Source organism: Pelecanus crispus, chromosome 5, assembly GCF_030463565.1.
Source record: "Pelecanus crispus isolate bPelCri1 chromosome 5, bPelCri1.pri, whole genome shotgun sequence".
Classification (NCBI taxonomy): Eukaryota; Metazoa; Chordata; class Aves; order Pelecaniformes; family Pelecanidae; genus Pelecanus; species Pelecanus crispus.
This window is the reverse complement of record NC_134647.1, coordinates 76863320-76886909: the sequence shown is the minus strand read 5'-3', so window position 1 is coordinate 76886909 and position 23590 is coordinate 76863320. Positions and strand designations below refer to the sequence as shown.

General features: G+C 43.0%; 1 protein-coding gene across 2 annotated transcripts; it reads left to right on the top strand.

The window, feature by feature from the left end:
• Positions 1-1101: 1101 nt before the first annotated feature.
• Positions 1102-23259, top strand: MCOLN2 (mucolipin TRP cation channel 2). Of its 2 annotated transcripts, none has more exons than XM_075711718.1 (13): positions 1102-1224; positions 3138-3297; positions 7758-7931; positions 11508-11652; positions 12196-12283; positions 12441-12537; positions 13001-13100; positions 13698-13813; positions 15228-15377; positions 16792-16893; positions 17006-17128; positions 19723-19929; positions 20896-21031. In XM_075711718.1, the coding sequence occupies exons 2-13, from the start codon at positions 3142-3144 to the stop codon at positions 20920-20922; spliced, it is 1485 nt and encodes a 494-aa protein (XP_075567833.1). In that variant the 5' UTR covers positions 1102-1224; positions 3138-3141; the 3' UTR covers positions 20923-21031. The 2 variants fall into 2 exon arrangements, with proteins under 2 accessions (XP_075567833.1, XP_009490823.1); XM_009492548.2 differs by lacking the exons at positions 1102-1224; positions 20896-21031 and adding exons at positions 21308-21423; positions 22746-23259.
• Positions 23260-23590: the final 331 nt, after the last annotated feature.

Below are 23590 nucleotides of genomic sequence, written 5' to 3'. Positions count from 1 at the left end.
CTCGGGGGCTGCGGGGCGCTCCGTGGGCCCCCTGCCCTGGCCGCGCTTTTGGGAGCCCCGCCGCTCCTCCCGCTGCCGCTCAGCGCCTCGGAAAGGCTGGCGGCCCTGTCGGAGGAGGGGGCTGCCCTCGGCTTTCCCCAGCGGCGCCGGGCGCTGCCCTCCGCCGGGCGGGTGGTGAATTTAGTGCAGGATCAGGACGGCGAAGCTGCGTTTGCCCAGTCTGATACGTCGAACCCAAACCGGTGATTTTTTTCTTCCCCCCCCCCCCCCCCCCCAATCTCGTTAATACCTCTTCAAGATGTAGAGCTCAAGTAGGTGAATATTCCTGATACGACTCTCTGATGGACAGTGTTAGTGTTGCTCCTATAGTGAATTATTCCCCCCCCCATATATATATATATTTTTTTTTTTTTTTTTTTTAAAGGTGCATCTGTGCCCTATAGCTTTCTAGGCACTTGATTCAATGGCGCTTTCTCGCTCGCTGAAGCGCTACGGTTAAATGCTTATTTCCGAAGTAGGTGGCTTTAAGCGCTGCTCATTGCTGTGGAAGCCTCTTTCTTGACTGGAACACTGAGCTTTAAAAGTGCCTCACGACAAAACATGATCCAAACAACAGATTGTCCCGCCAGCTACAGCGTTGCGATGGCGGCTATCCTAATGAAGCTTTTAGAATTGCATTAGTAATAATTATTATTTCTGACACGCCACGCTTAATGACACTTGGATATGCATTTAAACATGCACAGTAGGGTTAGTCTTCATTCGCAAAACTTGCTTGTATCAGTGCTTCGCAAAACATACCATGGAAACCTATTGAGCGGTGTTAACGACGCTACTGTGTCTGAATTGAATTGTTCTGTTACTCTGTCTTGAGCTAGGTGCTTTGTCTGGATTATTTTTAAATTATTAGGCTAATAAACATTTGGTAGAACTAGATGGTTCGTTTTAAATAAGGTAAGTCGCTGTTAATTGCTCGGAGCTTTTTAACTTTTTTTAATGCTTTGGTTAAAGGTTCTAGTTCTGCAGATTTAATGCAGTTTCTTTGGATGTTATTTTGAATCTATTCTAGAAACAAATGGATTAGAAAACAATTGCTGTATTTCACCTACTGCCGAATGAATTATTTCTTGACTATTACACCAGAGAACGCCTCTTCTTTATTGGAAGACAAAGTCCAACAGTGATATAGGCTTAAATCTCCTCTCTTCCTCTTACGCTGAAAAAGTATGTTGCTTTCCTTGGCTGAATTTCCTGCTTACAGTTTCTACAGCTAATTCATAAATGAAGCTAAAGGCGTCAGTGGAAATAGTCCCTAGCTGGTGGAGTGAAGTGAGGGTTGTGTAAAAGCAAAATTATTGTTATTAGTCAGCATCAAGTTTTTAGAATAGCTGTAGGGGCTCGAAAGACCACTTGGGGAAAAAACCACCATGACTTCCATGGTGTGTATTTGAGTATCAAAGGAAGTAGTGTTTCTTGCAAGGTTTGCTCTTTGATTTTTAAGATCTGTCACTTCAGAGATGCTTTTACTGGAAGTTCAGGGGAAGATTTTGCTGAAGTCTTGGAGTGGTTCTTACACCATACCTTTGTGCTTTAAGTCTTGACCAGATCCAGCTTAAACCAGCTCTGTTTCCTCTTTCTTTCCCACCTCCTCCTGTGACTTCCACTCTGCGTTTGGTCTCGTTCATGGTGTACCCACGCAAATGCTGCTGCCCCTTCAAGAGAAGATGGTACAGGAGTAGCGATGTCTTTAGGTGTCGGTGGAGGATTGAAGTACGCGTGTACCTGTTTCCTTAGGCAATCAATACTCACAGCTGTAACTACCATACGCTTTTCTGCCAGATGCGTTTAAATTTTTCAAAGCTTTTATATCATAAACATTATTAAAACTAGTCCAGTATGTTTTTATTATAAATTTAAATGGGGATGTACTCCACAGTTTCTCTTTCTTAAAAACCTGCCTGTGTTTTCCCTGTCTCAAACCCAAAATCAGCTTACTTCCCATCATCTTCATGAATGGTTGATTTAAGGCTGTGTAATAAAGATAACCTTTGAGCTTCTAATGTTAAAAAATATTTTTTGGGGTGTTTTCACTTCCTCTTATGAGGAAACACCACAGTGTTGACTTTACTGTGTTTTTTAACTCTCATTTCTCTTCTCACGAGATAGCTGGTTCTAGCAAATCAAATGTGCTTTGTGGTCTATAGTTTGGGCTTAAATACCGAAACACTTCAGACAGGTGAGGACAAAAGAAGTAAGAGTGCATCTGAAAACTTGGAAGTGATGCTTTTGGTTTTGACCTTGAGAGAAAATGTTATCCTTCATAAAATTTGGAACATGGGGAGTTATCCTTTATAAAATTCAGACCATGGGGAGTAATTTTCTGGATAGTAAAGGGGACTGATAATCGGCTTATGTAGCCAGTGATATTCAGATATGATTGCTCTACCCTAACACATGGAGGAGGAAGGAAAAAAATTACAAGTTTAGTTCTGATCTTTGTGCAAAGTAGGAAAGTTCTGACAATTATGGTACTGGAAAACAGGTTTAAGATTAGGAGAAGGGGAAAGTTTTCAATGTCCCGTTCAGCTGAGAGGGAGAAACTTGGAGTGATTTAAGACACCTACAACAATAGTCCTCTGTGCTTGTTCCTCTAATTTTTACATGCCCAGATATTTAAATAAATAACTGCCTGTGAGTTTAGCCCTTAAAGCTGCATGTTCGTAACAGAAGCGTGCTGTGAAGCCTGCTCTGGCTGTTTAGTCTTTAAAACACCTTTTTCTGGAGGTAGAATGTGGCTTATTCAGAGAAATGTGTTAACAGTGGCCTCTGTTTAGTTCAAATATTTAGTTTTAAGAAAGAGATAAATGTAGACTTGCTATTACAGATCCTCTTATTTTATGTCTATTTCCTGAGAAATAGTTGTGTAAATGTTGTGTTTTGATGCTCTGATGTGATTGAACGATTTTTAATGATGTGATCATAGGGAAATACTTCTTGCATTTTGCTGTAAAACAAACAGAAAACTCTTGCAGGTCTGTTATGTCATGTGGTGATCTGAGGTGAAACTGCATATGAGGAAATTGTCTGCCAAAGTGTTCTGTTGGTTTCTAATTAATGTATTATATTGTTTATGGCAGAAATATGATGGCTCAGTCAGATTTAGATGGAAAAGAGATGGCTCTGAAAGAGGATTTGAAGTTTTACTTCATGAACCCATGTGAAAAATACAGAGCAAGACGCCAAATACCATGGAAACTGGCTTTGCAGATCTTGAAGATACTTATGGTTACTACACAGGTAATCCTTCCTCTGTTTTTACTCTTAGGAAGCGTAGCAATGATGTGCAGGAGAAGCAGGTATGTGGTTCTGGGTCTTTGCCATCCCTGGATATTTGTTACTGACTTGAACTTCCTGCTTCAGTCCAGAAAGGAAGGAAAAAAAACAACAACAACAACAAAAAACCACCCAAAAAACAAAACCAAAAAACACTATGAAAGGTGTGTCGAGGGGTAAGAACAACATAAACTAAATTACAGAAGCCTCCTGGAGATTTTGGGGCAGTATTTGACCAGGTATTTTGCTGTTTTTAAAATAATGCTTTAAAGCAAATTACTCTTCCCACTAAATCCAACACTGTCTTCAGGCTTGCTGTCGTAGTACAACTTTATGTTCTGCTTCCTGTTACATTCATAGATTGTAGTTTTAGTGGGCTGTTTCAGAAGTGATATTTCTTGAAATCTAGTCAGTAACTTGAAAAGTACATGTTCAGTGTGAAAAACGCTACAGTCTCTGGTGATGATGGGGAAGACTGGGCTACAGGAATCGGACATGCCCCTTGCTTCTGTCGCCAAATGATGCATTTCAAACAGTCGGGTACCTAGGTAGGTAGAGGCAAAGAAGAGGGCGGATTTTAAACTGCACCGGTATCACAGTGTAGTTGGTTAACTTACAGTCCACTAGGAAACAGTGACTGGGGGTCGAGGGAAACAAAACGGGACACATGCATAAGTAGAAATTATTTTTCTGGACCTTTGAAATGCAGGACTCTGACATCTGACACTTTGCTAGATATACAACTCCTAAAAACGTGCTGAGTTGCAGGATTCCAGGCTGCTGTTTGACTTGCCCGCTAGAACGAAGCGTAACCCCGGCTTTAGTGTCCCTGTGTTTTATTGACCGCTCCCACTCTTCATCTCCCCGCTGGAGAGACGTGGCAGGCTCCCTGGCCCCGCTGGCATGGGGTCTGGCCTCTGCTGCTGCCGTGCTGCGCTGGCGTCGTGCCGGCGCTCTCTTCACAGGTGGGAGCGGGATGCAGTGCTCGGTCTGTCTAGGCAAAGCTAGCTGAAACAGGCTGCTTACACTAGTGCTGGCACAATTGCTACCCGTAGGGTCAGAGCTGCTGAGAACAGGGAGCGTGTTAAGGTGTTGCGGGGGAGGAGGGGATGGGCAGCGCGAGCACAGTGTAAGCGAAGAGGACAGGTTGCCCCATCTTACTTTACTGGCAGCCGCACCTCAGCTGCGGGTTATTACATTCTCCTCAAACACCAGGCAGTAACCTTTGTGTGTGAGTAATGAGACAAAATACAACTTCACATGGCTCTGAAGAGTTTCAGTGCTTTCAATCTCTCCTAACTTATTGACTTAAATTCTTGGGAGAGTCACTGAACGTGTCATTTTTCTGTCTGCTGTCCTAGTCTCCCACTACCCTTGGTGAGCAGAAGGGGTGCTCTGCTGCTTGGCTTTCAAAGGCCACAGGATTTTCTAGGTTGCTGCTTAAGTTTTTTTCTCGTCGGCCCTGGGTCTCGCTCAGATGCCAGGCAGGGAGTCAACAAGGAAGGGAAAACAGTTTCTGAAGGAAAATGTGTTGCCGCTCTGCAGGGAGGTCTCAAATGTGAGCTAATGGTAAATGGACGGGTTCAACAAGCATCTCTGTATTTCCGAGTGAGGGCAAGACCCTTGAAGGACAACCTAGGAATAAGTTAAGCCTCCTGCTAGCTGCTTCTGCCTGACGCCAGCCTGTTAGTCATGACACTTGTGGTTTCTTCAGCGTGGTGCGGCAGCTGGGCTATCTGTGCCTGACTGAAAAGCAGAAGAGGCTTCTGTTCCAGTACGGGGAGTAAGTTTTACTCCAACGCTGTGCTGAAATCCCCTAGGGATTCCCCCGAGGAAACCCTGCAGAATATGTTTTTTCTCTGTGTGTTGCAGCTGGAAGATCCCCGATTTCTTTAGACATATTAACTAGGATGCTGCAGATTTATCTGTAGCACTCAGTGATTTTTTTGCAGTCAACTGAAGATATAAATAGTTGATTTAAAACTTGGCTAAAAGTATGAAGATTCAGTTCTTAATCTGAAGACTGTATATACCTGGCAGAGCCGACATCCCCATTTCTCTGTCTTGGTTGTGACTTTACTGTACAACCAAACAGCCTTGCACTAAATAGTCCTGTTGCGTATATTCTTTTAGCCTGGCCCAGATCTAAGCAATTACTGTCTAGGACAAAAGATGACATATTCCAGTGAAGGGGGAAAAAAACAGGTGTGCTTTCCAGTTCCCGTTATTTTGAATGAAGGCATTTGGGTGTTAGTGGAGTCTGCCTGTTTGCTTTGGGGGATTTCTAAGTTCACAGTTCTTTTGCTTGCAGTTTCTCACTCTTACTTCTTCCCTACTTCTGGCAGTTTCTTGTGGGGCTTAGAAACTCCATGCAGCGATGAGACAGTTTCACATTTGCTGTTAGTTTAAACCTAGCATGAGGAGTTAGCTCTCTGGGGCTTGGGATATCCTCCTGCTACTATACGTGTGAAGAAACTCATGTCTATTGGGTTTGCATGGCAAGGTTTTGGTAGCAGGGGGGCTACAGGGATGGCTTCTGTGAGAAGATGCTAGAAGGTTGCCCTGTGTCCGATAGAGCCAATGCCAACTGGCTCCAAGACAGACTGGCTGCTGGCCAAGGCTGAGCCCATCAGTGACAGTGGTAGCACCTCTGGGATAATGTATTTAAGAAGGGGGGCAGGGGGGAACCAAAGGAACACAGACTGCAGCTGGCGTGAGAATACGTGAGAGGAGCTACTCTGCAGACCCCAAGGTCAGTGCAGAAGGAGGGCAGGAGGTGCTCCAGGCACCAAAGCAGAGATTCCCCGGCACCCCTGGTGCAGCCCATGGTGAGGCAGCTGTGCCCTGCACCCATGGAGGCCCCTGGGGGAGCAGAGATCCACCTGCAGCCGGGGAGGAGCCCATGCCGGAGCAGGGGGATGTGCCCCAAGGAGGCTGTGACCCTGTGGGAAGCCTGTGCTGGAGCAGGCTCCTGGCAGGACCTGCAGACCCGTGGAGAGAGGAGCCCAGGCTGGAGCAGGTTTGCTGGCAGGGCTGGGGACCCCACGGGGGACCCACGCTGGAGCAGGCTGCTCCTGAAGGGCTGCACCCGTGGGAGGGACCCACGCTGGGGCAGTTTGTGAAGAGATATAGCCCATGGAAAGGACCCACGCTGGAGCAGTCTGCTCCTGAAGGGCTGCACCCCGTGGGAGGGACCCATGCTGGAGCTGTTAGTGAAGAACTGCAGCCCAGGGGAAGGAGCCACGCTGGAGCAGTTCCTGGAGGACTGTCTGCTGCGGGAGGGACCCCACGCTGGAGCAGGGGAGGAGTGTGAGGAGTCCTCCCATGGGGAGGAAGAAGCAGCGGAGACAACGCGTGATGAACTGACTGCAACCCCCATTCCCCATCCCCCTGCACTGCTCTGGGGGAGGAGGTAGAGAAAATTGGGAGTGAAGTTGAGCCTGGGAAGAAGGGAGGGGTGGGGGGAAGGTGTTTTGAGGTTTAATATTTATTTCTCATTATCCTACTCTGATTTGACTGGTAATAAATTAAACTGATTTTCCCCAAGTCAAGCCTGTTCTGCCCATGACAGTAAGTGCTGAGTGATCTCCCTGTCCTTGTCTCGACCCTTGGGCTTTTTTTTGTTATATTTTCTCTCCCCTGTCCGGTTGAGAAGAGGAGTGATGGGAGCGGCTTTGGTGTGCACTTGGCATGCAGCCAGGGTTAAACTGCCATGCGAGTGAAGAAACTCTTGTTGCTTGATTTCCCCCCCCACCCCTCCCAGCTTCTAGGCTCCCTTTGTATGTTTTCCTTGGTGGTGGTAGAATTGGGAGCATCTGTATGGTTGGGCAACACAAATCCTGAGTAGTAACTCTGCTGTCTACTGCTGCTTCTTATTATAGCCTCCTTAACCAGCACCTGGGTCAGGCAGGTGATGCTTTTTGTTGCTGTGAGGTCCCATGTAGATTTGCTCTAATCCGGTGCCATGCCAGAGGTAGGAAGAAGGTGCAGGAATTTGTCCCATAGCAAAGCAGGGCATTTATGGGGTAGCAGGCTGCGCTTGTAGGTTGGTGGTTCTGCCACTTGCATCCTCAACAAAAGTTTTGGCAAATTCCAGTTAGAGTTGTTGGTCCGGGCTGCGTGAAAGGTGGCAGTGATCTAGCTGTCTGTTTAGTTGCTGCACTGTAAGTTTTGGAATCAGTGGGAGACTTTGATTTCTGTTTCTCTTACCCTGCATGGGGTAACCTTGACTTTAGGAGTCTTATGGCATTAGTTAACAGATTCTTTGCTCCTATTCTAGCAGGGTTACAGCAACAGGCACTCTTCTGTTTTGTATTTATTCATTCATTGTATTTATGTATTCAAAGCTGTTTCCAAAATGTTGCTACTTGACCAGTATTCAAAATCTGAATTTGTTGTGGTTTGTTTTTTTTTTCTCTTGTCAGCTTATTTTTTTTGGTTTGAGTAACCAGTTGGTGGTCTCATTCAAAGAGGAAAACACTATTGCTTTTAAACACCTATTCCTGAAAGGCTATTCTGGAGTTGATGAAGATGACTACAGCTGCAGTATATATACACAGCAGGATGCTTATGATAGCATTTTTTATGTTATTAATCAGGTAAGTGTGTGTGTTTATAATGAACAGTGTCAAAGCCGAAGCTACAGCTATAATCTTCTGCTAAGATTCTGGTTTTCTGTTGCCATTCTTGGATTTCAGTTTTGATATTTCAGTGAATCAATGTAGGTGGGTTATCTTGAATTTTGTGTGTAGATGTCTGCATTTTTGTCTCTTGGAGATGAATCGAAACCAAAATTTTACTCAGTGCGTAGTACTGAAATCCAGAAAGTTTGAAAACCAGTCATCTTGCATGAACTGGAACCTTTGTTTAGGTGTAACTTTGAAGAGCTATGGGCCTTAATATACCTATGCATGGTATTCAAAAAATTTGTGCTTACAGCTATGCTGAATTGCAGCTTTGTAGTAAGTGCCAGAGGCCTCAAAATGGGGAATATGGTACTTCCAGGAATGTAGGGGCGCTCGCCCTGATTAGGGATGGTATTTTAAAGAACAGTCCCTTTACAATCATGGGAGGAAAGTGAATAAAGCTAGGATGAAAATTCAGTAAAGACTTTTGCATTTAATATTGATACATTTAGAAGCCATGAGATGAAAGGCTCTGTGTGTGGAAAATGAAGTGTCTCTTGTGTTTGGGGATGACGATAAGCCCAGAAACCATTCACATGGGATGAATGGAAAGTGGCTTTAAACCACCTTTCATTTGCCCTGACCTTGGAGCACCAGCTCTGATGCTTGGTTTAAAGCAGTTTTCCCACCGCCGGTTATGCCCAGCAGTCACAGTGGTGCGAAGGCTGTACCTCCTTTTTAAACATGCACCTACGTGGGGGCTTGCTGCTCCTCGGCCACCTCCTCTAAGCTGCAGCAGAGCCATCAACAGATCAAACACGCTGTCTCTCTTGTGCTGCTCAAGGCCAAGGCTCTCGCTCCTGGTATGTTAAATGAGTGTTGAAGTAGTTTTCTCAATCTTCCTTTGAACTCTCAATATTGCCACTATTTCTGCTATAAACTGTGCTTTTTTTTTTTTTTCCTTCCTTGCTTGCTTGCTTTGTCTCACTTTCCTTCTTTTGTAGGCACTAAGGCTGAGATGAAGTCCAGATAGAAGACAGTAGAGAAATAATAGCTTTATATCCTCAAGAATGAGCCAATGTGTGATACAGGCATCAGAAAAAGGTCACTTCATAAAATGTCTATGTTGTATGAATGTAGACATATCCTTTAAGGAGATTTACACTTGTGTAATCTGGGTTCTTCAGTGTTCTGTGGTGTTCCTGAGGCTTTTTTTATCACATACAAGGCTTAAAAAAGTGTGCCTCCAGGTGAACATTATGACTGGTGTTGCTTTTTTGGGTTGTTTTGCTTTTTAAAAGGGTGCCTTCTAGAAAGATACAAGCTGGCTGGCTCCTAAGCTGAAAGGAATGTTTTTTTGTTTTGAGATGGGCAGCTAGAAGCCGTAGGTTTTGGTGTTCTGTTTTGAGTTTTATTTTGAAATGTGTGGTGGGTGGGGCAAACAGAAAGACATGATATTACAGAAGACGGTAATAGTGCACAGCAAAACTGGAGTTGTAAAAATGGAATTTTAGGCTTTGTATAGTGTGCCACTGCAATATTTTCACACTCTGAAAGAAAAAAATGAACATACTTGCCACTTGGAAGAGTAAGCAGCTTTTCCTTACTCCTCTCCTGGGTCCAGTTTGGAAGCTTCTCTTACAAAGAAGCCGTGCGGAGTTGTTATGCTTGTATCCTGCCTGCAGCAGAGTCTGGAGCACCAGGATGTTCTGCTGGCTGCTCTGTCTGAGGCCGCTTAGAAATGCGTAAACAGGGATTTTGCTTTTACTGTTTCGTAGTGTTGTTTGAAAGTGGCATGTGAGTAACCCAGAGCCACGTGTTGAGCTGTCAGGAGGGCAGAGCCTGACAGCACATGTGGACAGAGCAGCGGCTGGTAGGTGCAGTCATCTGGAGATGTCCTCAGAGGGATGTGGAGTTGTGACTAACTACTGTTTCCACTCACTTGACCTGCCTTAGTCAGACTTGGCTTCCTTAGTTTACTTTACGATAATGTTCTGACAGGGTACGGAGGTTATGCTCTTCCCCCAGGCTGTCTGAACCTGTTGCAGGGCCAGCTGTGAGGAGTCGAAACGGCGCTGCAAGGTGGAGTTTTGGATGAACATGTGGTTCCTGTTACAGTTCTTTTGGACACAGTGGTTGTTAATGACCACTGGGAGTTTGTACCCCACACGATGGGCTGGTGGCCATAATGCCCATAGGAAGGAGGAAAGAGGATGATGCTGAATGATGCATAATAACAAAATCCGTGTTTAAGGGGTAAAGGGTCTAATCTGTATCAAAGGCAGCTGAACGTTTTTTTTAAGGAATGGGAAGCCTTGTCTGGCTTCCCACCTTTGTTTACCCTGGCCTCCTGGGAGGTAAATGCTTCCTTCAGAGTGGACCAACGCTGTACGCTGCCCTGAGCTCTTTCACTAGATGAGGTGATGATAAAAACTAATGAATTGCTAGAAGTTTATGCCTTCTTCCTCAAAGGGCCAGGGGTCTATCTGGCTTCTCTTGGACAATGTGAGCTGGTGCTAAGCTGAGCTGGCGCTAAGCTGAGCTGGCAGACAGCTGCGTTCACAGTTGGTTGTTGATCTCCTTGGCTGTTGAGGACTCAAGAACCACAGGGAGGGATGTGCCCCGGGTTGCCTGGCTTGTGCAGGACTGGGAGGTGTGACTCCAAGGATCAGAGGATGCATTTTGCTTCCAGCAGACATCGAGGGCATGTGGAAGGCAAGTCAGGAGAGGCCTGGCCTTGTTCTTTGGTGGTGCTCAGGGCTGATCCATGCGTGGACAATGCTTGGCTTGGCATAGCTTTATTTGCTTCCGCTTCTAGTCCTTGGTTTCGAGCGTATCTTAACATATGAAGAAGGTGACTTGTGCTGTATTTAGAGTAAGTGAAAAAGAAAGTGCCTTCCTCGCAGGCATGTTTTCAGTTGCTTCTGTGCTTGTGTAAAGCAGGCAGGTTAAACTACTTCTGGAGGCTGCCCAAGCTCTGTGTATGTTCCTTGGTTGCTGGTTATATAGTGAACACGTGGCTTCCCTCTCCTATAGCCACACAGGGAGCAGCTTTGGTTTTACTTTTGGGATGGATTTGATAAGAACTGTGACTTGCATTGTATATAAAGCAATGAAGTTTCAAGTGGTGTGAAAACCAACACCTTCATGAGATAAATACATAAGGTATCCCTGGAGCGTGTGTGGTTAGTAGCAATGCTGCATTGAAGTCGCTGCCAGGCATCTAATTAAAAGCTGTCTGCTGGCTTGCTGTCTGGCACGTGGGTAATCATTTGCAGGCAGCCCAGTAGGTATGGGGCTCCCAGTCACTGTGTCACCATGATGCCAGTCACTACTAATTAGTGGCCAGCAGCCCTCTTAGCTTCCCATGAGATATCCACTCTCAATTTACAGACTTTATGTGAAAGTAAAGATTTTTTGGGTTTTTTTTTTTTTTTTAAATGTGAAGAGCTCTATTGATACACATAACTTTGAAATTGCAAGTTACTATCTAATGCAAAAAAGACAACTATCTCTGTAACTTCTGCTTCTGTTTTGTTTTTAAACTAGTACAAGGAATTAAAGAACATATCCCTGGGGACGCTTGGCTATGAACATGAAGGATCAGGTTTAAAAATCTGTAAGCACCAGTACAAGAAAGGCACGATGCTTCCTTCCAACGATACACTGAACATAGATGTTTCTACTGAAACAGGTATAGTATTGTTGTACTAAAAATGTCTTGCTATGGAATACTTATATTCTAATGCTAAATCAGTAAAGTTTAAAACCAGTAGCTTTTTGCGTGGCAGTCATAGGAACAGTAACATGCCTTTTCCCTGTTTTCCTCTTGGTTTTTAGTACCTGCCTAGAAATGGCAACTGTGTAGACTATAGGAAGCTCTTTTCAACTGCTGTCGTTAGTGGGTTGTGGGTGGGTTTGTGGGGTGTTTTTTTTTTTTTGTTCCCCCCTTCCATGCAGAAAGTTCAAATACAGAATTCTGGATGCTGGTCAGTCTGTACCTTCAGTGGGTGGGTGTCCTTACCACCTCTCGGAGCAGAGTCCTTGCTGTTAGCCTCTCAAGATTTACTACATGAACTTGCTTCTGATCCCACTAGCTGGGGCTCTCTGTGGATAGGTTTGCTCAAAATTAACATTTTGCCTAATTAGGACTTGCCATTCAACGTGATTATCTCAGTTTTATGCTGCTTTCTGTGTGAAGTTTTTAAGATTACAGCTTTTCCTCTTCTCCTCCCAGAATGTATCTTTTTTAAGCCACAGGAGCTAGCTGGTAAGAAGGCTGAACTGAAGTTGAACTCCTCTTTTTTCAATCTTGAATTTTACAGGTAAAGCAGTGGTGGGGACTTTTTTATTTTTAACTTGTCCTTTCGTATGAATATGGTAGATTCAGAGTTGTGCAGTTTCCTGGCTTTGTGTATGTGTGTATTTTTTTGTGTATTTATATATATATATACATATTTATACACTTTTTAAAAAATCCAGGCTTATACAGGTTGAAATCTCTTTCAAGCTGAAGGGCATTGCTCTACAGACGATCCATGCTCGTGAATTGCCTGACTGCTATGCGTTTCAAAATACTGTAAGTGAATATGGGGCATGGCACTTCCAACACCGTATATATAACAAGGGCTTAAGCTAAGGGGTAGTTAGCATCCTTATGACTGCAAGGGAAAAGCAGTTGAGCATGTCCGGACCGTTACCCCTCCTTCCCAAAGGTTGCTGAGAATGGTGTTGCCAAGGGACAATATTATTTTGTATCATATTCCAGCTGGTAACTTCCTAACTTGAGAAGGAGATAAGTAATTGTTATTCTTCTAAAGATTGAACTTGAAGTTTGGCTTCTTGGAGCACTGCTTTTTATACTATATGTGATGTTGTCAAATTAAGACTACACCAAGACTTGCGGTGGCAGCTTTCTTAAAGCTTACCTGACCAACAAATATAAATGCGTATTATGCCAAAGCACTTGCCAAGCTTTTTTTTTTTTTTTGAGGGAATGAAATTCTGTTAGTCTTGTTTCTGATATACTCTTGTGTTTCCAGATAACTTTCAATAACAGAGCCCACAGTGGAAAAATCAAAATCTATTTTGATAGTGACACTGATATTGAAGAATGTAAAGACTGGCACGTATTTGGCTCTGGTAAGTATGGTGCAAGTGTGTTTGCATGATAGCAGTGTTACACATCTCCTCCCTTCATTTGTGCTGCCCTAGAACAGTATTTCTAGCAAGACATTCCCCATCCTGTTTGTCAATTGATATGAGCAGACCAAGGAAAATAATACCTCATGTGGGTTCACATGATGGCTTATAAACCTGTGGATGAAAAGAATACAGCACAGAAAGTAGAACAAGTTTCTGATCGTAGGTCATGGAATGAGAAATGAGGTGGGATTTTTTGTTTGGTTTTTATTTAATAATGCTGGTATGGGCCACAGTCTGCATTTCTTTTAACCCTGTGTAGTTGTAACGCTGTTGGAGTACAAATGGACAGATGAACTTAGTGCAAAAAGGGGCACTTGTATTAATATACCCATTTTTGGTTTTATTTTGAAGAACTTGAACATGCTTTTCACTCTTGTGGCCCAATCTCCATAGCTGCAGAAAGAGTATTTCTCATAACATATATATTTATGGCATGAGAGTGTTTAAATGCAACACATGTGACACTTTGTAACAATTTGTGCTCAGAGAGATGTGAAAAGACTAACTTTACTTCCTTTCTTGGACTCTTTACAGTTCTCCAGAAAAACACTCAGTATATTCTAGTCTTTGATGGATTTGTCATTTTAAGTTGCTTTGCTTCTCTTGTCCTCTGCACACGATCCATTGTTCTTGCCCTGAGACTACAAAAAGTAAGGACAGTGGTCATAACCCATAATCCCAATGCTTATTTTGTCTTTGTCTTGTTTGCTGCTAGTCTTGTCAAATGATATGTTTTGAAACATTTGGTAGTGTATATGCTGCAGGACATTGCTCTCTTACTGTATCTCTATCTCTAGAAAGGATGGGTAGATGTCTGTGATGAACGGTTGCTAGCTGAATGGGTTTTTACTTCTGTTTGTGTAAGCGCTGTAATACGAAGTATTTTGTTGTATCTCTTGAGGGCAAAAGAAGGACTCTTTCCCCTCCCCGCCCCAACCTCAGTTTTGTCCAGGATTTTGCACAAAAAACTTATGAGTCTTTGTGCTGCTAACAGTCAAAACATCCTGCACCTTGAAAACACGAATTCTTCCTTCACTGGCTTCAGAATAGAATTTCCATAGAGGTCTTGTCATAAATCAATGCTTTAATGACTATCCCTCAAAGCCAGCTCTAACTGGAGAAAATGTAAAGCATAGCATATAGTCTAACTCTGGCTGGGTTTTTTGGTCTTTCTGGGGCTGGAACCACCCTTTTTCAGTTCTTATTTCCTCCTCTTCCCTCCATGATCCCTGATCACCCTCTGCTGTCACCTTCTTCCCTGCTCACCCTCCTTTGCAGGCTGAGACTAGCCCTGTCTGACTTCATCTCAAGTTGCTTGCAGAGTTTCATGTAAGCAGATGCAGTTCTTCTGGTCTAATGATGCAGAAACACAAGCTGGGCTGTGAGATGTTCCAGCTTATAACCATTAATCAATACAAACTTTGCAAGCATGTGGCTTGTGGGAGTTGGAAGAAGAGTTCAGGATAGGTAGGATATGAAAGCACAGATACTTGTTTATCTTGTTCAATATATCATTTTTGTAGCTTGTAAACAAGACAAGGGTGAAGAGGATGCAATTCAGCAAAGGCATTGTCAACCTGCTGTCAGGAATAGGGACATCAGCATTTATTCATGAGCAAAAAGAGCAAGTGAAAGCAGATAGGCAGTGTTGAATGTGGGGAGTGATATTCTCGGCTATATTGCAAATGAGAGCTCTTGCCTTATAGTTGTATTTGAGTTATTAATTCTCTTTTTAACTCCTTTAGTTGGGTGGTCTTGCTCTGTTGGAGGTGGATGGAAACTTGTGAAGGGGGCTAAAAAGGGGGTAACAAGCCATGGTTAGGCTGGTGGGGATTGGTTTGAAGTCAGCTGTTCTGTGGAAAGATGATTTTCACTGGTCTAAACCAATCTTAATTTTTTTCCTATTTCTGTTGATACTGAGAATGAGTTTTAAGCTATTACTCCAGCAAATGCAATAGGAAAAGGGGGTATGTGAAACTTGAACATTGCTATACTACTGGGGCATCTGTACATATTTGTCATGTAAGGTGACCTGTAACTAAACATCTAACTGCTTGTCAATAGAGATTTGTGAACTTCTTCCTGGAGAAATATAAGCGTCATGTCTGTCATGCTGATCGCCTGGAGTTCATAAATGGATGGTATGTCCTGGTAATTATCAGTGATGTGATGACAATCATTGGGTCAATCCTAAAAATGGAAATAAAAGCCAAGGTGAGAGTTTAATGCTTTAGATAAAATACTAGTCTTGTTACAACCATATGTAATGTGGTTTAACTTGGGGGCAGATGAAAGTGAGATATTGTAGTCACTAGTCATCTTGTTTACTTTTGCTAGTTCTTATTTCTTCATTTCCTAGTGCTAGTTTGAGTGATAACTGGTTTCAGTCCGCTTTCCCCAAAGTCTTCCAGTAAGACCACGTAAGCTATTTAAACATCTTATTTCCACACTGCTAAATCCCCTAATGCCTGGTATAGGACCTCTGGGTAGACAGTTCCTAACAAAAACAAACAAACAACAAACAAAAAAAACCACAACAAAAAAACCCCTACAACTTGGGTTGCGTTGTTTCTGTAAGAAGTAGTGGTACAATTGTACAGGGAAACCAAGAGTCTATTCCCTTGGATAAAACAGGGGTCTTGATGGCTTGTGGGACTGGAAACATAGCTGTTACAGCTTGCTTTCATGGCCTGTCCAAACTACAGGCACAGACAGTGTCACCTGCTAGTCCTTGACCTCCCAGTCTGGGCTTGCTGAAATCAATGCGTTTTTTCCAGCTGGCAGCTCTTCAGGGGTTTTTTGGGTGGGTTTTTCTTTTTTGGTTGGTTGGATTGTGTTTTCTTTTTTCTTTCAGCAGAGCTGTATGTCAACAATTCATGTGTTCACAAACCTTTGTATTCTGGGAAAAAGAGAGTAGGGTAGTGTGCTACTCCGGCTTCACATGTACTAAGGCTCAAAGGGCAGATGCCCGGAGTGGCCTTCGGAGGAAGCACTTGAGAACCTCCAGCTGTATGCTGAGGTGGGAGGATGAGGGTAGGAAATCTTGAGCTAGGAGGGTATCTCGTGCTTGTTGCAACCAGTTCTAGCCTTCTAAAGTAAAATGCAAGTAGAATTGGTTATAAACTTCACTGACAGTGTCAAAAAAAAAAAAAAAAAAGTTCAGGCTCTGAACAGCTGGCAACCTGTCCAGAGATATAAGTGCGTGTAGCGTGGAAAGGGCTGTAGTCCTGAGTCTCACTTTCCCTTTAAATATGCTCATGTCTTACTAAATAGCAAATGAGAGCCTGTTTGCCTAACAGTAGCATATATTCACTTTTTTTTAAACAAAAACTTGGAGCCATTCAATCTGATATTAAAACTGTGTCATAACCAAGGTAAAGGCTGTAGTTCTTCATGCAAAACGGCAAGAATATCTGTGTAGATGAGCTTTCATTTGCAGCGCTATTGCATTTGGGTGATCTCACTAAATAACTACAGTTCACTTTGGTCTGATTTTTGTGATGTAGCAACATCCTTTCAGTATTGGACTGCCCTGCTTTCTTTGTTTGAACTGCTGGAACTTGAGTAGCTGTCAAGCTGACATACCTACCGCTTTAACTTGACCACCTGCTCTCTTTGGATCCCTCAGACCCTCACAAGTTATGACGTCTGCAGCATTTTACTTGGAACGTCAACTTTGTTTGTCTGGGTTGGAGTCATCAGATACCTGGGATATTTTCAAACCTACAATGTAAGGCATGAATCAAATGTTCAACAATTAAAGCATGTATTTGTCACTCTTACTCAGGTTTCTCTAACCTGTGGCGTTTTCGCCTTCTCCTTTTTTCTGCCCCGACATGTAGGTGCTCATTTTAACTATGCAGGCGTCATTGCCCAAAGTGCTAAGGTTTTGTTGTTGTGCTGGGATGATTTATCTTGGCTATACTTTCTGTGGTTGGATTGTCCTGGGACCTTACCACGAAAAGGTATGTACTCCTTTTCTGGTCTAACGATGTGTGAATATCTCTGTGTGTACAGTATCTAGTTGTAACAACAGAAGTAGGTCTTAAATTCATGTTTTGTTTAAAAGCTGTAACATGAGGAACATGAGAGTGTTTCTCCTTCCATGTATGCCTGCTGCACTTAACAAAATAACTGTATTCTTGCTTTCACTGTGTGCTTGAACTCAGCGTAATCTCAAACACAAGGCTGTGCTTGATGGGTGGATGGTTTATCCAGGCAATGTCTGGCTGGGGACTAGAGGTAAATTGGTCTTATCTCTTTCGCCCTCTTCTGGCAATCCTGGTTCAGTTGGGTTAAAGAGGCACTAGTTCACCATTACCATTTCTGGGAATCTCCTTGACTCTGACTTTGTTTTTCTGAATCTTTCCTGTGCCATGTAACTTCAGCTCCTAGATCTTGACTCATAAAGGGGTGGATGAATGCTTGTCTTGTTTACTTTGCTTCCTGTCTGGGGCTTTGTTGTGGGGGTTTTTTGTTTGTTTTGTTGGGTTTGGTGGTTTTTTTTAAGGTTGATATCAAATTGTGTGCCTGGTATGTCTTCTTGTCTGAAACCTGGCTACAGCAGCAAGGCTTTGTATATTCCAAAACACAAGCAAAAAAAACCCCACAAAGCTTGTTTGTTTGTTTTGTCTTGGCAGATGCTCTATGTGACAGTTTGAAAAAAGGCAGATTCCTGTTGTGATAAATTCTAGATGTCCATTAGTCAGTAACAAATGTATGACTTCTCGTTCTCAATTTCTGGTTATACACAGTATATATTGTAAGAGACACATGCTGCAGTGCTTGCTTCAGCTTCTTGCACCCCCAGAGCTTGGATTACTGTAACATAATGTAATTCTCTCCTTTGAGAAATGTAGGCATTCAGTCTGCACATATGTTAAGTTGATGACAATACATTTCTCCACGGGATGCTGGATGCTGTGGGATCCTCAGTCATACTAGAGGCTCAATTGTTTATGACAAGCACAGCATAAATACTGTCGTAGCTTCCCTGCAGCAAGTGCATTAATTATCTGAGCAAAAGGAAGTGTAGTCAATAATATGCTTATCTATGAAAATGTTACCTCTTGACATTGATCTGCGATATTTAGCAAGGCAAGCCAGCGTGGTTGCATGGGGATTTCCCAATTCTGCCAGTTCCCCAGTACCCCACTGGAAGGCAGTGTGGCACTGCGCAGAGCCCAGGGCTGGCTTCGCCGGGCGCTCCGGCTGCATGAGCTGTCCCTGGTAAGAAATGGGAAGAGCCTTCCCTGCTCTGCAGGTACGCAGGACAGAGGTCCTTGGGCTCAAAAATTCTGAAGGCCTTAGCTCAGAGACATAGAAATACGTATGGGTTTTTTTCTTCTACTACAGCCAGAGAGAGAGAGGGAGTGGGAATCCTGCGTTTTGTGCTAATGTCAATCCAGGAGCTTGTAGGTGAACAATCCTTACAGGCTTCTCCCTGTACCCATGCATCAAAACTTGTGGGTTACTCAAGAATTACCCATGCCATGCACCCCTTCTCAGAAAATGTGCTGCTGGGTCTCATAATGGCTTTAAAAATAAACAAGCCATAGGTAAGACCAGACCTGCCGTTCCTGTGCAACAGTATGTTCTCCTTACAAACATACGCCTCTTGACATCTTGTTTTCAATATAGGACCACAATTCAAGTGGATATAGTCATGTTACTTCATTGATAATAGCTACATTAAGACGTTGTGCATTGATTCATATCGTCCTATAAAGTATAGTTAACAAAACTAGTTATTTGTGTTGCAGGGACAGAGCGGTGGTGGGAAGTGTGCTTACCTGGTTGCTGAATGGAATTTAGTCTCAGGGCATGGTCCAGCTTGGGGAAATGGAGTTAGGAATTTAAGAGGATGTCCTTGAAATGAAACCATGATTTTGTCTAGGGTGTCCTTACTAGCTTCACACTGCAGGTATAGCTTTTACCTACAGCTCGGGGGTTTCTGAATGACAGAGAGATGATGTTATCACAAGAGAAATGTTTAGACCATTCAACCTCTGAAGGCTGTATGCTGTCTCTAACTTCTCAATACAATATTGATTAATTACCCCTACTCCAGTAATGCTGCAGAGCTGGGAAACCAGAAGATGTGGATTCTGTTCCCACCATACTGCCACTGATTTACTGTATAGAATCTGTGAAATCACTTTATCTGTGTGCTTTGGCAAACAGAACGATATTTTCCTGCAGGTCTAAAACAACTTAAAATTCAGTAACTTAAACTTTCTGTGGTGGTCAATTACTGGTTGTTTTGCCTGTTGAGCATCACAAGTTTATTTCTTGATAATAAATCTTATTTCTGATGTCAGTGTGTAATGCTTAGCCAAGATTATATTTCTACATGGTTCTATTACTGACATGTATGTTTTGGGCAGAACATACAGGAAAGTATGGTAGCATTTGATTGACTGGGTTGTTTTTTTTCTTCTGCTACAAGTAAAACCCTTTAAAAAAAAAACTTTTGTTTTTATAATGCGTCTCACTTTCCCTTTAATGTGGATGATAGATCTTTATATTCTATTAATAATTTGTACTCATTATTTTCTAGTTTGAAGATCTGAACACGGTGGCTGAGTGTCTGTTTTCTTTGGTCAATGGTGATGATATGTTTGCAACATTTGCTCAAATCCAGCAGAAGAGCATGCTGGTGTGGGTGTTCAGTCGGTTATATCTGTACTCCTTCATTAGCCTGTTTATATACATGATCCTCAGCCTTTTTATTGCACTCATTACCGACTCCTATGACACCATAAAGGTAAATATTTTTTTTTTCCCCCCATTACACTTCTAATCAGTTTTGTATTCATTCTTGTTAATCACTCAGCACCATACTATCTAGCATTAGTTATAATGACTGGTAAGACTAATAAAATCTTTTAGCTTAGTCTGTGGTGAAACTGGGAGGATGACTGGGTAGTCATCCAAATGACTAAGCGATAATTGGTTTGGAAAATCATCCTTAGTGTGTGTCCCTGTTCTGTAGTTTCTGCTACTTCAGCTAGCTTCAAAAAGGTAACAGCTGATGGAAACGCAAGTGGAAGGATGAGTGGAAAGAGTCAATTTTTAAGTGTAGTTACACAGAGGTAGGTAAGTCTTGTTTGGAGTGAACACTTCTTCTCGTGGCGCCAGAAGCTGAGGTCAGGAAGGGTTTGCTGGCATCTCAGAGAATATCCCCTTGGCAGGAGTGTGGCAAGGGCCAAGCAGATAACTCTAAACTCACTTAGGTGTCCAGGCTTGCTTAATGTGCTGCTTGGAAATGCGTGGTTAAAAAGAAATGTCTTGTGAAAGACCCACCACTTCTCGTTCAAGTTAAAATTGCACCATCGATTTCCATTGCGAACTGTCTGAAAGTGAAATGAACTTTTTGGTAATTCGCTTTTGTTCTTGTCCTCTAGTGCTCTGTCTCCTTTATGCTCCTGGTAGCTGCAGTAACCAGTGGGAAGGAAATGTGGATCACGCTCTTTAGCTCTCGTCCCTTTCTTGTCTTAGCATCAGATAAACAGGCCAGCAGAATAAGACTAGTCTGACATGAAACACAACTTCCAGACTGAGCACGAGCTCTACTTTCTAAGCATCTCAAAATGCAACTTACCTGTCTGTGCTTCTGAGTTTATTGGATGGTCTGACCTGCACAACAGTGTTTTACTGTCATTCTTCTCTCTGAGCACTTCGTGTGGATCGATGGGGAGCCATTTCAGTGTGCTGAACTGGTGTTTTGCAGAGCATTTCTTCAGTACGGCAATGCTGAATATCCACATTAGGGCCCTTTGAATCCAGCATCGGGGTTCCTAGGGAAAATGAGCCCAGAGCACTCACAATGAGCACAGAGGCTGATGTGAACAAGGGAGAATCAATGCCAGTATGACTTGAGATCACTTGCTTGGTCTTACAGACAGCAAACAAAATGTAAGACAATCTGTGAACAATATGAATTTTATGTCACTTATGTAGCTGGTGGAACAAAGCAATCTATGTGGTATTTCTAGGACAGGATTGTATTTTCTTCTTTCTACAGCAATACTGAACAAATGAACCAAATAGTCTGGTTTTGGCTATCACACTCCAGAGGAAATTTGAGAACACTTTGTGCACAGTAACTTCTCGTGTCATAAATGAAATGCTTTCTCTTTCAGAAATACCAACAAGGTGGGTTTCCAGTAACAGATCTACATGAATTTCTGAAAGACCATGGCAGTGTTGGTTACAGAAAAGAACAGACTTCCATGCCGTTCATCTGCTGCTGTAGGAGGTCGGTAGGGTGTCTTTAATGAGTGTTTTTCTCAGAAGTGCACTAGTTAGCTTCTCACTGCGAAGTGCTGTTTCACAAATGCTAGAGCATTCAGAATTCAGCCTGCGGAATATTTGGACTCTGTTGTTCCTCTTGCACTTCACTTGGTGTTAGATCTTTAGTCTGCTGATGGTGCAGGGGCTGTAATTAAATGCACGTTTTAAGTGTTTTGCTCATATGAAAACTACCATGCAGAAACTGGTGGAAGCTGGTGGGAGGACTGCAGAGTATAACATGGAACTGCCAAGGAGTCAAGAGCAAACATGTCTCTGCTTCTTAGGGTTTTGCAAGTCTTCTGTTTCTAAAATGCTCTTCCACTAGGCTGGGAGTAGTAGCAGAAAGCAAGAGAATGTGATTCAGCCAGGGACCAGTACTTAATCCCAACGCTATGCCGTGTCTGTGGGCGAACTGGTTCAATACCATTTGTCAGAATACTGGAAACACGCTTCTAAATGTCTGGTTGCCACCAAACCCAAGCCTTTGGAGGTCTTAGCAGTGGTCCTTTTTTTTTAAGCTGATGTTGGTGAGAGATGAACATCTCACCTGGTGCTTGCTGGTCTGGAAGTCTGTTCTTTGAATTCTGTTTCTGAAGAAACCTAACACACCTCTGAATCCCTGATTGAGAGTGAAGGGATCTCGTCACTGTCCCTAGTTAGTCTGGGGGAATTCCTGCTTGTGCACAGAATGGTCATGGGCACTGCGCAAGGAAGCCAGGCTATGGGAGAAGGTGTAGAGCTGAATGTGAACACTTGTTCAATCCCAACTGGTGTAACAAATCCTATTTTAGCAGTAGGATACTTGTCTGCTTATATACAGAGGCTTTTGTGAAATGCAACTTTATACTTCTGATGTACTCTGGCAGAGGGAAACCTCATAGCCAAAAAGGAGCATGTGAGGTGATGATGGGCAGGTATCCTGGCAGTTGCTGTGGACACTTGAAAGCCAACTAGTTAATAGGAACTTAGGCCAGGTACAGCTTCAGGTTTCACATCCAAGTCATTGTGCAGGATAAGAGGTTTTTGTCTGCTCAAGCAGAATAAATATGCTTTACTGTAATACGCTGCAGAGTACTGAGGGCACAAGCCTGGTAGCTGGAGTGCAAATCTAGAGCCCTTGCTACTATAGCATTTCTGGCTGGTTGTCCCAGTGCAGGCGTTGGAGCTGTGTGCTGAAATGGGAGAGCACAGAATAGGAGGATCAAAACTGGGCTCGGTTTTGTACGGGTAAATGCTTCCTATTGCATTTCTTGCTGAATGAAAACTTGTGAATTTTTTCTTTTGCAGACAACAGAGTGATGACAACTTGATACTTATTAATTGATGATTACATATTGAAATTCACCACTAAAATATGCAAAGAAAGCATAGTTGTATGGAGAAGAATAACTCTCCAAATTGCCATGAAACCCACTATCTGGACCTGCCTCGTTCTGAACAGACTAATCTTACCTAATTAAGGTGTTGGGGGAAGAAGAGCTGCTAATGTGACCTCAGCTGGCTGACCAGGAGGAGAGCCCAGAAGCTGCACCTGGAGGAGAGCTATCAAGAACTTTGTATTCTTGCCCCAAGTTCTCTCACGTTAAAGAAGGCTGATCCTTGAGCAGTGTCCATGGGAGCTCTGTTTGCTAACCACCTCTAGGAGGAAGGAAAGCGGCCCTGAACCAACTGTTGCTGTTAAAAAGAAATACGTGAAAATAACTTTTAAAAATAATTCCATGCTAAAAAATATTAAATATAAAGTAGTCAAGGAGAAGGGAGGAGTTTTTCACCTAGTGATGCATTTGTCATTGAGACTGTAATTTCTACTTGGCACAACTCATTTCCTTGAAATAAATTTATGTAAAACTACAGAGCTGCACAAAAGTGCAAATTAATTGCTGTTCTCCCTCTTGTATATCATTTTAACACAAACCATTTATAGATCACAATCTTTTCTTTACCAGCTTTACTAAAACCAGAAGCAGTTTGTGGGGGTTTTTTAGGGGCTTTGAGTCTTTTCTATTATATTCACAATACTTGATGTGTACTGCGTCCAAATTAAACTTACTACTTTTTAGCTAAAATACTTCTTTTGCATGGTTGGAAACTTCCATAGCAAGCATCATGTGAAGGATGATGAACAGGTTATT

Bases quoted from the DNA above. Each gene is read 5' to 3' on its own strand.
- MCOLN2 (XM_009492548.2), top strand. From the start codon at position 3,142: ATGATGGCTCAGTCAGATTTAGATGGAAAAGAGATGGCTCTGAAAGAG. The intron at 3,298-7,757 runs GTAATCCTTCCT...TTCTCTTGTCAG, and splicing joins TACTTATGGTTACTACACAG to CTTATTTTTTTTGGTTTGAG. The intron at 7,932-11,507 runs GTAAGTGTGTGT...TTTTTAAACTAG, and splicing joins TTTTTTATGTTATTAATCAG to TACAAGGAATTAAAGAACAT.